Source organism: Plecotus auritus (genome assembly GCF_963455305.1).
Source record: "Plecotus auritus genome assembly, chromosome: 5".
Lineage (NCBI taxonomy): Eukaryota > Metazoa > Chordata > Mammalia > Chiroptera > Vespertilionidae > Plecotus > Plecotus auritus.
In genome coordinates this window covers 26,596,020-26,610,523 of record NC_137776.1, presented here as the reverse complement: position 1 = coordinate 26,610,523, position 14,504 = coordinate 26,596,020, and the positions used below count along the sequence as shown (strand labels likewise).

At 40.5% G+C, this 14,504-nt stretch overlaps 1 protein-coding gene across 3 annotated transcripts in view; it reads left to right on the top strand.

Moving 5' to 3' along the window:
• The window catches only part of FARSB (phenylalanyl-tRNA synthetase subunit beta), a 72,911-nt gene that overhangs the window by 47,477 nt on the left and 10,930 nt on the right, over window positions 1–14,504 (top strand). For 2 of the 3 annotated variants that reach the window (XR_013960584.1, XM_080667713.1), the window contains exon 16: window positions 7,102–7,257. Coding sequence is in view for 2 of the 3 variants with exons in the window: in XM_080667713.1 (XP_080523839.1) it covers window positions 7,102–7,257 (156 nt within the window). In the remaining variant the exon portion in view is untranslated. Of the gene's footprint in view, window positions 1–7,101; window positions 7,267–14,504 lie in introns of all 3 variants that reach the window. The other variant, XM_080667712.1, reaches the window with a different exon arrangement.

Genomic DNA, 14,504 nt, shown 5'->3' with positions numbered 1-14,504 from the left:
GAGAGAGATAGAGAGTTAGAAACATCGATGAGAGAGAGACATCGATCAGCTGACTCCTGCACACCCCCCACTGGGGATGTGCCCGCAACCAGGGTACATGCCCTTGACTGGAATCGAACCTGGGACCCTTCAGTCTGCAGGCCGACTCTCTATCCACTGAGCCAAACCGGTTAGGGCCTGGCCAAACTATTAATCTCAAGCCCAGTATAAGGCAGTGATTACTCTGGAAGCCTTTTTGATTTTCCAGTAGGCTTTCTCTTGACATCTATATTTGAGCTTCTGGGTGAAGGTGAGAAGTAGAGATGGAAAGGTTGAAGACTGCCCTTTTCCAGTTTGTGCCATATATGGTAACATAACCTAACACCCCTGATTTGCTCTTAATCATTGGTACTTTTGTGAAAGAGGATCTACACCAAGCAAGAGCCTACTCTAAATATTTGAGTTGTATGCAGTAGTCATCTACTAAGGGATATCATCTACCATTCTTTTTTCCTTTCTCTTTAAAAGGCAATAATTTGGCAGATCTTTCAGCTTACAGAAGTGTAGCCAGCCACCCCTCCTCTGGGTGGGTAGATCAGCCTCTCCAGGCAGTACTTTGAAGTCTGTGAAATACATTGGTAATTTAGGCTGACACACTTGGCAGACCGGTCTAAAAAGCAGAATTGTTTGATGGCATGACACAAGAGGTCTGTTAACTGAGTTATAAAGAACTGAGTCAGTTATAAACTGAGTCATTTGCAACAAACCCTAATTTTGGCATGAAATTTAAATGGTTCTTCTTTTGTGGCATGCAGTTAGTGAGTTCTATGATATAGCATGGTCCCTGGGTGCAGAATCCTAGGAAATGGGGAGTGTTCCACACCTCAAAGTTCTCCAGGGAGGAATGGGAGGAATGGGGTATGTGGTTATTTTTCTCTTTTTTCAGTTCAGCCACAGTAGGACTATCTTAGTAAATGTGAAGAAACCAGTCTAGAGGGAATGGGAGTTCTTAGGAAATTTGGAAAACGAGCCAGTCATTGGTGGGAGTTGGGAGGGGCTGCCTAAATAAAGAGTTTAATTTAATTCTTATGGTGGGTTTATAAGTACAATGCCCTGAAAGTCAGTGAGTGGCCTTTCTTAAAAATATTGCAAAGTTGAATCTAAAAAATCTATAGCTCGTGTGTGTGTGTGTGTGTGTGTGTGTGTGTAATGTGTGTACTATAAACACCCTGAAATTTTTTTGGAGTATAATTTTTTAAAAGTCCTGTATTTTTTATTGTAATTTTATTATTCTGACCATCAAAATCACTTAATTTGTTTTTTTTTAAAATACTCTAATTCTTTAAACCAGATGTTGTTCCTCTTTAGGTAAGTTTTACATAATTTGAAGATCAGTAAAGAAGTATCCTCAGGCGAAGGTTACTAAAACAAAGTTTACAGTTTATGTTGCTAAGCTCTCTGAGTGGTGGCATTACTGTTGGGCTGTTCTCTCAGAGCAAAATGGAACAACAAAGTAGTTTCAACATGTGTCTGTGTTAAAGTGGAAGCATGTGACAACAACAAATGGGTACCACATGGCAAGAGATGCCCAGGAGCAACTCAGTGTAATGAAAGGCATAATTTAGTTCTGTTTTGTTTCATTTTTTTCCCCTTCAGAATGGAGAGCGGAATGGAAAGAGGGAGAAGGAAGGAGAGAGGGAGGGAGAGATTGAAATTTCCTACAAGAGGAATCAGGCCCCTCAGTTTATGCACATGGTTAGTTTATTGAGGTTTTATGGCTGCCTGATTTTAATATTAATCTGTATTCTTACACCTTCAAGTAAAGCTTTTAGATACCAATGTCTTTATCTTTGCAAATGGAAGTGATAGAGACAGTACTCACTTTCGTGAATCAGCTGACTCTTGTGCTGACATAGAATGTGGCCCGTTGTCTGGTCTTAGCCTTGTTAAATAGTTACTTGTATGTGCTTACCTCCCTTTCCAGGTTTTATTCATTTATTCAAAAAATGATTGTTAGGGTTTAGTTTGTGCAGGCCTTGTACTGGCTCTGACCGTTATCTTCCAGGGATACCTACAGAAGAGTGCCTTGAACATGATAGGTACTAAGAAATGTTACAAGGCAAGAACAGTTATTTCTCCACGTGTGGTCAGTCCTTGTTTAACTTAGAATACACTTTTTATGAGTGACAATATTGTTGATAGCTAGAAACGTTAGTTAACTAACTTCTAAAAATAATTTACTCCAGTTGCTTACCTAGAATTCTTAGAAAACTTTAGAACAGACATCTGTTTGTCATATAAAAAGCATTTCAAGAATGGATATCTTTGACTATCTTAGGTAGGTATATAACCATATATAAATTTGCCCTTTGTTGTCATTCAAATTTGTTAGAGATTGCCACTGTATCGTGGAAAGAGCATGGGTTTTAGAGTCAGATGATTCTGGTAAAATCCTGGTTTTGTAATTTATTAGTTATGTAATCCTATATAATAAAATCCCAATATGCAAATTGAATGGCGGAACGACCAGTGGAAGGACCGGTTGCTATGTCGTGCACTGACCATCAAGGGGCAGACACTCAATGCAGGAACTGCTTCCAGCCTGCAGGTCCCAGGCCAGCCAAGGCAGGTGCCAGCAGGGGCTCCCTGATCACCCTGCCGGTTGCCTTGTAGAGGGAGGCAACCAGCGGCAGCAGTGGTGGGGGGGCAGGGCTGGCAAGTGGGTGGTGCCAGGCCGGCCAACGCGGGTGCCAGCGGGGGGTAGGGGGCCGATTGTCCTTCCGGTCGCCCCACAGATCGGCCCTAATCGCTGGCCAGGCCTAGGGATCCTACCAGTGCAAGAATTTCGTGCACCAGGCCTCTGGTTAAATATAATTAACTCCAGCCAGTTGGCTTGGCTTTGTGCAAAATCTTTTTGGACTTGTCTTTCTCCATTCTATTTTATAGGGCTAATAAAACCTAACTTACATGATTGTCTTGAAAATTAAATAAGATTATAGATACACTAGTGGCCTGGTGCATGAAATTCATGACATTAAAAGGGAATTAATTAAAGGAAATATTTTAATATTGCTATTTGCCCTTTCTCTATAATAGAAGTGTCAGAGATGAAAGAAAATTAGTAAAATGTATATGAAAATCTCCCTCCAGTCAGTGTCTGGGGCGCGCTGTGGGACCTAGAGTCAAGTCCCCGCCCACCACCCACATGCGCTTCAAAAATGCAGAAGACCCAGACCCGGCCAATGCCACCCCCATTGAGTGAGACCAGATCAGGCTGGCCCCACCCCTGTCAAGCCCCTCTGGGCGGGGGGCACAGCCTCAGGTCTCCCAGCCCAGCGCCGGGTGGGGGGCACAGCCTCAGGTCTCCCAGCCTGGCACCGAGCGGGGGACACAGCCTCAGGTCCATGCAGCCTCAGGTCCCTGCTGTTTGTTCGTGATGTTACAGCATCCCAGCTAATTTGCATATTCCTCTATTATTAGTATAGATTGATAGACAGGTAGATGGTTAACATTAGTTTCCCGTTTCTTTTTACCCCATTTATGTGCTCACTTTTATACAATTGCTTTAGTAAGTGAGAACAGTGTCTTAAAATACCCATTTTATTTGGATATCTGAAAGGTAAAAGGCATTCAGTATTTTGTGTCAATTATGCAATGGGAATTGCTAATCAAAAACCTTTGAGGCTGAAGTGTTTCTGAAAGAAAGATTTTGTTGAGCCACATGCTAGCCAGAGAAAGAACCAGCTCCTGGTCATGCATTCTGAGCCACCAGTAGCAGGGCTGGATGGAGAAGACACCATGTCCATGGTCCTGGAGCTACAGGGCTCTTTTATACAATGAGTTTGGAGAAGAAAGATGTAAGTTGTTTTGAAAGAATTTACATTGACTATAGATAAGGGGGGCTGGAAAAGGAGAAATGGGGGGCAGTTCTGGGATAGGTGCACAGTCCACAGGAAGTACTGATGTTTTGAATTGGTTGTGGGCAGCAGTCTGGAAAGTTCATGTGTAACCAGGATTCAGTGCCTTCTGGTGGTGTCTTTTGGTGATCGGCTATTCTCTCTAGATAATTGAGGAAATTGCCACCTGAAAGTTAATGTAGTTTCAGCATACATTCAGGAATGTAAACAGTCATTTGTTGGTTCTGGCCCTCCTGCTATTAACTTATCAACCCCTTGTCTCTTCCTTGCACCCTTCAGCCTATTATAATTTAACTAGAGGCCTGGTGCACGAAATTCATGCACAGCTGGGGGTTGGCGGGGTTGTGTCCACAGCCCGGCCTGCACCCTCTCCAACCTGGGACCCCTTGGGGGATGTCCGACTGCCCGTTTAGGATTGGGCCTAAACGGGCAGTCGGACATCCCTCTCTCAATCCGGGACCACTGGCTCCTAACCGCTCACTTGCCTACCTGCCTAATCACCTCTAACCACTCTGCCTGATGCCCGTAACTATTCCCCTGCATGCCTGATCGCCCCTAACTGCCCCTGCCAGCCTGGTTGCTCCTAACTGCCCTCCCCTGCTGACCTGATTGCCCCTAACTGCCTCTGCCTCAGCCATGTCACCATGGCTTTGTCCGGAAGATGTCCAGTCTAATTAGCATATTACCCTTTTGTTAGTATAGAGTTAGGATGTCTCAGAATTTTTCCTTCTCAGAATAAATCTGTGGAAGAACTTTTGCTCAATACATCTATATATATAAAAGCCTAAGCGACCAGCCCACTGTGATGTGCACTGACCACCAGGAGCAGATGCTCAACGCAGGAGCTGCCGAGCTGCAGTGACTTGGCAGCTGTGGTTCTCGGGTGACGCACCGGAACCAGAGAGGAGGGAGCCTGATTCCAGGGTGCATCACCCGAGAACCGCCCTCTAGCAATCCGTAACCCTTCAAGGGGTGTCGGAGAGCCGGTTTTGGCCCTATCCCCACAGGCCAGGCCAAGGGACCCCCACTGGTGCACGAATCCGTGCACCAGGCCTCTAGTGTTAATATAAAGCAGCTTTTTTATTTTCAGTTTGTTCCCTGATAGACATTAGTTTGTTTTCTCTTTTCCTAATTTGAAAAGTGAAATGAAGCTAACATTCATTCAGTGTCTGTATTAGAGTTGTGGTTTCCTCTAGAATTTATTAAAGGACCAAAAGTGTATATACCCATTATAAAGTAAATGATCACCATTGAATTTGAGTCTACCTTTATATGCTATACTCTTCTTTAAAAAAAATAAAAGTTTTAATATGGGTTTATATTTTTGTAACAATCACTACAAGATATAAAATAGTTTTATCACCCTGAAGACCCTTCATGTTTTCTATTATAACCACATTTTTCTTCCATATCTAACTTCAGGCAGACACTACCTTCTATTGGTTGCTATAATTTTACCTTTTCCAGAATGTCATACAAATAGACTCATGTTGCCCTAGCCCAGTGGTCGGCAAACTCATTAGTCAACAGAGCCAAATATTCACAGTAGAACGATTGAAATTTCTTTTGAGAGCCAAATTTTTTAAACTTAAACTTCTTCTAACGCCACTTCTTCAAAATAGACTTGCCCAGGCCGTGGCATTATGTGGAAGAGCCGCATGTGGCTCGCAAGCCGCAGTTTGCCGACCACGGCCCTAGCCAGTTTTGCTCAGTAATTAGATCGTCAGCCCGCAAGCTAAAAGGTTTCGTGTTCGATTCTAGTCAAGGGCGTGGACCTCAGTTGCTTGATCCCGGCCTCTATTGAGTGCAGGAAGCAACCAATCAATCATGCCTGTTTCTCTCTCTCTCTCTCTCTCTCTCTCTCTCTCTTCCTCTTCCTCTCCCTCCCTCCCTCCCTCCCTCCCTTCTACTCTTTAAAAATCAATGGAAAAAATATCCTTGGGTGAGGATTCACACAAAAAAAACACACAAAAAACAAAACAAAAATCAAATAGATGCATGTTATATGAAGCCTTTTGAGACTGACCTCTTTCATTCAACATAGCACCCTTGAAATTAATCTAAATTGTCAAGTCTATCAGTAGGTTTGTTCCTTTTTCTTGATGAGTAAGTAGTATTCCATTGTATGGATGACACAATTATTTATCCAATTACCCATCAGGGTTCATTTGGACTGTTGCAAGTAAATGATATTACCTTCTTAAAAATATAACCACTTTTAAGTTCAGTATTTCAAAGTAGAATAACATATACTAATCAAGGAAAATATGGAAAAATAGATAATACTTGAAAAAATTATCTCTGCCCAAAAATAACCTCTGTTAACATGCATGTGCATTTGTTTTATCTTTTTCCTGTGCATGGAGTTTTTTTGGCTTATGTTATATTTACATAGTTGTAATTCTTATCTTCATTTATTGCTTTTTTCCCTGTTTTAATTGTAAAAAGTGTATATAACATATAGTTCAAAAAGATTATTATCAAGCAAACACTAGTGTAGCCATCCAACATAAGAAATGGAATATTACCACTATCTTAAGCTTCTTTAAGACCTTCCTCATCATATCACTTTTCCTTTACCTACAGTAATCACTGTCCTAACTTTTATGACAGATTCCCTTCTTTGCTTCATAGTTTTTGAACCTATTGTATATTTTTCCCTTTTCTTTCATTTACTATTTCAAGTATTTGCTCTAGCTGTATTATAAATCTTAATAGGATGCTTTTTAACTATAGTATTCGGATGAATGATTGTGCTATTTTATGTAGCCATTCCCCAGTTTAGTGGTTTCTAGTTTCACTACTGGAAATAATGCTTTGTGCAGAAATATCTTTTAACATGAAGCCTTTTTTTGTATTTAAGATTACTTACTTAGTATAGTAGTATTATGAATAAAAGATGATGACGTTTTAAGGCTCTTATGTTTGTTGCTAAATTGTTTACAAAGAGTTTTACCAGTTTATACCACTGTGAAGCCTTATTCCTGGGCCAGCATTCAAGGTTTCTTATACTTCCCCAAATCAAAACACCTCAGAATTTGATGGTTGAAAAACCGTATTATTTTGCATCTGACGTTGAATGGTTCTCTATGTGTTTACTAATAGGTTTTCTTTTTTGTTTGCTGCCCAAGTTTGTGTTGGTCTAAATCAGATTCTTATGTAATGGTCAATGTGACCTTGTTACTAATTCTTTTATTTTTTTCAGATGTAGGTGCAAGAAACTACAGGCACCTTTGTGCTGTTTATTACAACAAGAATCCTGGGTTTGAGAAAATCCACGGGCTACTGGACAGAATTATGCAGCTGCTTGATGTGCCTCCCGGTGAAAAGAAGAGAGGATATGTGATCAAAGCATCAGAAGGTAGGACAGGTCAGCTTGAATGTAGTTTGTGATAATGTAACGAAGTGGCCTTGACCTATTTTTGATAAAGTTGTTTTTTTTGTATTTGGGGGAAAGGGAGACATAGAGCCTCATTTCATTATTTGTTAATATTTTCTAGAAAATACCCTTTTCTTACCTACATTTAAAGAAAATGCTTTTCAGAGCTCTTGTGCTGTGCAGTGTACTTTCATTCCAGCTGAGTGTTGGTAATCCCTAGTTATTGGCACTGTTAAGCCACCAGCACCATAGTGAACCCAGAAGACCAAACTGGAAGCTGAGAGAATCTAAACTGCTGATTTGTACTCAAAGACACCTATCTAAGGCCTTTAAGGCAAAATAATAAAAAAAACACCTCAGAAGTTATTCTGAAAGACTTCATTATGTTAATCAAATCATAAAGTTGACCGAGGAAGGGTGGGAATCCTGCATAAAAGCCTAAGCACAGTAAAGTCTGCTGGAGAGTTTAGGTTAGGCCAGTGGTCGGCAAACTGCGGCTCACGAGCCACATGCGGGTCGCGAGCCGCGGTTTGCCGCTCTGTTGACTAATGAGTTTGCCGACCACTGCGTAAGGCATTACCCTTACCCAGAAGTTTTGACTTCAGGCGAAAGACATTAGTACATTATTAAAATGTTTTTTAAGTGTTTTTCCCTAAGGCAGTGATCGGCAAACTCATTAGTCAACAGAGCGGCAAACCGCGGCTCACGAGCCACATGTGGCTCATGAGCCGCGGTTTTCTGACCACTGGGCTAACTGAATGGGGTGTGTATACTTCCTAGGGTGCTAGTTTCCTGTAGTCCGAGGACTTCTGATTTTTTTTTTTTTTTTTTTTTTTTTTTTTGCTTCTCATGTGTAGCTGAATCTGAGTTTATTTTGTTAGGCAAGAGATCCAGAAACAGCTGGAAACAAATATTTTACTACTTGTTTCTACTGTTTTACCTGATAATTTTTTATAACTAGTGGCCCGATGCACGAATGAAGATTCGTGTAAGACTGGGCCTTCGTTCCCTTGGCTGCTGGCACCGCCTTCACTCTGGCCAGAGCAGCCTTTCCGCTTCAGCCCTGAGCTGCCTTTCTGCCTTCCCACGCTGCCCAGAGGCATGGAACGGCTGGGGTGGTGTGTCCCACTTGCCTTGTCACCATGGCGATGCAAGTGTCCTGCCCCTGGCTGCTCAGCGCCTGCGTATGCAAATTAACCTGCCATATTTGGTGGGTTAATTTGCATACTCACTCCTGATAGGCTGGTGGGCATTGTGAAGGTGCGGTCAATTAGCATGTTATTCTTTTATTATTGGCTGCTTAAATTTTTTAACAAAGCATTCATTTTTAAAAAGTTATTTAGCAGGTACTTGGTTTTGTTTTTCCCTTAGATTTATTTGTCTTAGTCCTCTGAGATTCTTGTAGTTGGTTTGTTTTAATTTTTTTTTTTTTGAGACTTCTTTGAAAATGTAATAACCTGGAAATATATGGGCTCTTTTATGTTAAAATTGTGGGGTTGTCTGTTTCTAATAATTACAGTTGAGAAATTGAATATTGTTTTCTACCAAATCTCTCATTAGAAATAGCAGTGAAGGTGTGTTATGCTTATAGAATTCTAGAGTGTTAGAACTAAATCTTGGGGTTCATCAAGTCCAATTTCCTGGGTTGACAAGTGAAGGAACCAAAGCAAAGCAAGTTACATGAGTCAGGCTGGGTCACACATGTAGGACCCGAGGTGTTTGTAGATCTTTTTGTTCAGTTTTTTAGGTCAAGTTGTTACTAAGGTTTTTAATTACATATGACGACAGAGTCAAGTTTTGTTTCCTTTGGAATTCACTTCGACTCTCATAATATTGTAATGTTTTAAAGTTTTCATGTCTATGAGATGTCCAAGATTTATGAATTTGAGAAGCTTTGGCACAACTTATTTATACATGTGTACCCTGGAATAGTACATATTTCGGTATATCTAACTGGCTTTCTTTGAGAAAAGAGGTATTTACTTTCAGTGTCTCTATCACTAGCACTGGCCACATCATTTTTCTCAGTATGCTTTCTGTAAGAGCTATCAAGCCAAAAACAATTAGTGTCATTATAAATAATAGTTCCTCATTTCTCGTAGGGATTTCTAAGTTTAAATTTATCTAATGACAAATATGATTATATACATGTGATTATCTCTTTTATGGTTAAAGAAATTAAGACAAAGATGTGGCTTGTCAAAAGAAATCAATATTAGTTCATCTAAAATTTCATATGCATATGAACCATATATATATATATGTGTGTGTGTGTGTATATATACAGTATATATACACATATATATCATATATATGTCTTGAGCAAAATCTGTAAACACAAAGATTTGGTTGTGGGGGTGTGTTAGCCAAATCATTATTTCAGATTTATATTTTGTATGTAGTTTTTTCCTACTAAGAAAGATCTTCTGAGTATCAAAAAGTAGAGTAGAAAGAGATTAAAGAACTGTGTCCTACCAGTTTTGATTACTGAGTTGTCTTCTGTTACTCTGGCATATGGTTTACCTTTTAATAATTAAAAATCCCTGGTGGCTTTGCAGTTAAAATTGAGCTAAGTCTGTTCACCAGAGATTCCTGCTAATGTCAATCAACTGGCAATTGTACCTCCTTTCTTTCTGTCCTTCTAATGAACACTACCCGTTTCCTTTTGTACGGTTTTGTTTGGAGGTAGGGATGAGTAGAACGGAACTTGATTCCCCTTGTGGAACTTAACCCTGCTCATTATAAGAGAAATCTGGAAACTCATTTGATTGATCATCACATTGATCCCGAGGAGTTCTGTTGACATTGGCGTGTGACCTTGCTTATTATGCAGGTGGCAGTGCTGTGCAGCATGCAGAGCCTCCGCTGTGCTCGCTTAGCTTTACATAGTTTTCATTTGCTGAGCACCCCTGCAATTAAAAGTGAGATAGACTGGGGGTCCCTTAATGATAGAATAAGGTCAGTTGTTGAGTGGAAACAAAGAAAGAAGAAACTTTAACTTTTTAGCAGATTCTAAGAGCATCTTGAAGGTCTCACAAGTGTTCAGCTCAGAATGTTTTCGTGGCACTACATCAGATTCTTAGAGCATATGTATGTACTCTTTTCCAAGCTTCTTCCCTTTTGTTTTTGTGGTTTGTTGCAAGCTAAATTATGTATGTTAAAATGCATTTATCCTTTCAAAAACCATGTCTGGGCAGGGAAAATTCTCCACATTTTTGTGTTTAGAACAGTTATGTGGTTCCTGGGCAAATCAGTGGCAAAAGCCATTTCTTACAGAAGGCAGTGGGCTTTGTGTGGGATTGGCTGCAGTGACTTGAGGGTGTATTTTTCCTCTTTGTTACCTATTTCAGTTTTGTTTATATACAATTCTACAGAAAACTTCAACTTAACCTGAGATAAGATCTCTCAATTCTAGTTTTCATGCTGCTCAGAATTCATTTTGTGAAATGAAAAGTAACCTTGTAAGTAATGTGCACATAATCCTGCACCATATGTAGCCACAGCAGCTATTCAGATACCTTCTGTTACAGTAACATCTAATGATTATTGACGTGACCTGTAGGTCGTGACCTTTTTCCTCTTTCAGGACACCTGTGAAAGATTTCAGATGCTAAAAACAGGGTGAAATTGTGATGTTTCCCTGTTTTTTAATGTAATATGAGCTTGGGAATATGTGCTGACACCTTGCTGAAGTAAAGGTGTTCCATTTATGATTTGATTTACAGAAAATGTTCTGGACTAGACTAAAGGCTATCTGCATGACATATCCACGTTTAGTTATCACCAACAAAGACATTATTCTGTTAAGGCATCAGGTTTACTAGTAAAAGAAAAAGGTTTGAAAGTTTTTAAGCTTCCTGGCCTTATTCCTCCGGTTCCCTATTTTTGTGTGTTTGAGAGATTTCAAAGACGGGATTAAAAGACAGCAATATGAAACTCATCAGCAGTAATCAGTACGTAGTGGACACAGCTCTGTAACACAGGCACAGTGTTTATAAATTACTACAGGCCCGGTGCATGAAATTCGTGCACTCGGGGTGGGGTCCCTCAGCTCAGACTGCACCCTCTCGCAGTCTGGAATCCTTCGGGATGTTTGACTGATGGCTTAGTCGCGCTCCCATCATTCGGACATCTTTAGCGCTGCCGCGGAGGCAGGAGAGGCTCCCACCACTGCTGCTGCGCTAGACGGCCATGAGCCCTGCTTCTGGCTGAGCGGCGCTCCCCCTGTGGGAGCACACTGACCACCAGGGGGCATCTCCTGCACTGAGCATCTGCTCCCTGGTGGTCAGTGCATGTCATAGCGACCGGTTGTTCTGTCCAGTCGATTTGCATATTAGCCTTTTATTATATAGGATGGCTTCTGCAGTAATCACATGAGTCATTTAGCTCTGTATTGTTTTTGAGTGTGTTTGTTATTCTTGCCCACTTTTTCTTAAAGGTACAAGGCAAAGTTCTCATGACTCATGTTCATCCTCTTTGGGGGAGGTATGCTTTGGTTCTTATTTATCACTAGGGACCCGGTGCATGGATTCGTGCACATTGAAAGGAAATTAATTAGAAGGTGGCTGGTGAGGTGGGACTGGGCAAGATGGGCCAGACACACCCTGGAGCCAACCTCCCATGGTCCGTTCCTGGTGTCTGCAAAGTGAATGGGGGTCCCTCCAGCAGGTGGGGTCCCTCGGCCTGGCCTGTGGGGTTCTCCGACATCCCCTGAGGGGTCCCGGAGTGTGAGAGGGCATTCTGCAAAGTTGCTGTCGTACAGGGTGTGGAACGCAAATGCAAGTGTGCAGTAAACCAGATTTGGGGCAGACAGTGCCCCAGCAACAACATAACCCATGGCCAAAAGTGGAATTGCATTCCCCGCAAGGAATCGGGCTCCCTCCTCTCTGGTTTTGGGGTGCGTCACCTGAGAACTGCTGCTGCCAAGTCACTGCAGCTCGGCAGCTCCTGCATTGAGCATCTGCCCCCTGGTGATCAGTGCTCATCTTGGCGACCGGTCGGACAGGTGGAAGGACACTTAGCATATTAGCCTTTTATGTATATAGATGTTAGTACTCAGTGAATTAGAGTGAGTGCTCCACACCACGTCTCACTGGAATGACCTGGTCAGCTCAGATTCCCATCTGATAGATGTTGTTGTAACCCATTGTTTCTAACTTTAAAAAAAAAAAAAAATTCTCACCCCTAAGAAGCCTTTTTATACTTTTTTCTTAATTGTCCCATCATCAAATTTTAATACCACAAATATACTGCATTTTAGCATGCACTATATGTAAAATTGTGCTTTACTTAAAAAGGAATAAGTATAAACCCTACTTTTAAAAATTCAATTCAGGGTTAAGAATAAATTAAAAATCTTAAGTTAAAAGTTAAATTAAAAAACTACATTTAACCATATCTGCTTAATAACTTTTAATGTTATTTATTTACTTAAATTATAGTGTATGAAATTATGTATACCAATTAGCAGTTAATTTAAATGCTTAATAACCATAACTAAAACATTTTAAAAATCATTCAGAACTTTTTTTTTTTTCAGCAAAAGTTAAACAATTGAAAAAGTAATTGTTTAGAAATGAGTGTAAGTGAATTTAACTTTTCCGTGATGAGAGAAAATAACTAGCTGGTAGTTCAATACTGTCAGTGCTTTCCTTTCCGGCACTTGATATAATCAATGATGTGTTGAGTAACATTTTGAATTAGAAACTCTTTATTTAAATCTCACAGCCTGAGCTACACACAGAAGTTCTCAGGATCAAACATAAACAACATCACCTAGTCAGCCAATGGCAGTCCCCAGGCCACCTCTCAACATGACTGCAGTCAATAGAAAGTTTCCCAATCACATAATCTCAGCCATCTATCGCCATAGTTTTATAGCACTGATCTCATATATTTGCTATGTCTCCCATGTCAGTGCTGCTCCTATGGGGTCCAGACAACCAGTGAGAGGAACTGAATACCAAGGAGTAAGGTTTTGTCAGGTAGGGTTCGGCTATGGAGGACCACAAGCCATTATAATCTGTAAGGCTTTTTTATACTTTCCTCTGTTCTCAAGAACCCATTGTCACCCCTGTAGGATGTATACTGTAACTGAATGCATTTTTTGGGGTTACTGAATTTATAGGTACTAGGGGTGAAAAAAAGAGAGATGAAGATACCTTTATTTACCATCTTGTACTCCTTTTTTTCTTGTTTCCAAATTGGACCTTGGTTTCCACTATTCTGTAGAAAAGACCCAAATATAAAGGGATGCAAAAGAAGTTCATTTTTAGCTTGTTTCATAGGACCCAGATTCTGAAAGTTTCGTTTTTATCTTACATGTGAAAGGTGGGTGTACCTTTCTTATGTACTAGCAGGTGTACACGTGGGTCACACTTTGGCAGCACCCTGGTTTTGGACTGGTGTGCTGCAGCGTGTTGGTTATGAACCACTGTCTTGTGAATTCCTCGCGCATGATGTGTTCTGGTAACCTAATATCAGCCCTCTCAGTGGCCAACCCAGCTTAATCCAGAAGGATTAAAGGGATGGATGGGTGGATAGAAAACTAGATAAACATACTGAGTAAATCCCTAGGTGGGCTGATAAATGTGGTGGACTCAGCAGGGCTCATGGCCACTCAGAATGAAGGCTTTATTTCCTGGAGCATTTACTCTGACTTTGGCCCAAGAGAGAAACAAAACTTGTCTTTTTCAGCCATTGATATTTGGGGTTTTCTTTCTCAGAGATGAAACGAATCCTAACTTACAAGTCATATTTTAATTCCTACCTGCCTGAACTCCTTGGCAATATTAAAATGCTACCCAGCTCTAAGATAACTGAATCAAGTTTCAAGCTAACTTTTAAAGTTATTTTTAAATTATTAGTAAAGTTATTCATTCATTTTCTGTCTCTCAGTTCCTTTACTCTGGACTTTTAAACAGTTTTGATGTTCACTCTTATATCCACATATGCATTGGTTTTATTCCAATCACCTTCATGTATATTATTACCTTCATGGACATACTTGTATCTTACTGCCTTTAAGGCTATTGTTGCTAACCACTGGCATTTATTGTGGTTTGCATTTTTACAGCTGATGAAGACTTTGACCATTCCCAGGGAATATGTTTTAAAAAATGTCTTCTGGGCTCCATTTAAAAAAAAAATAAAATTGTGTGTGTGTGTGTGTGTGTATATATATATATATATATATATATATTTCGAACAAAGGGTTCCCTGTCCTAAAA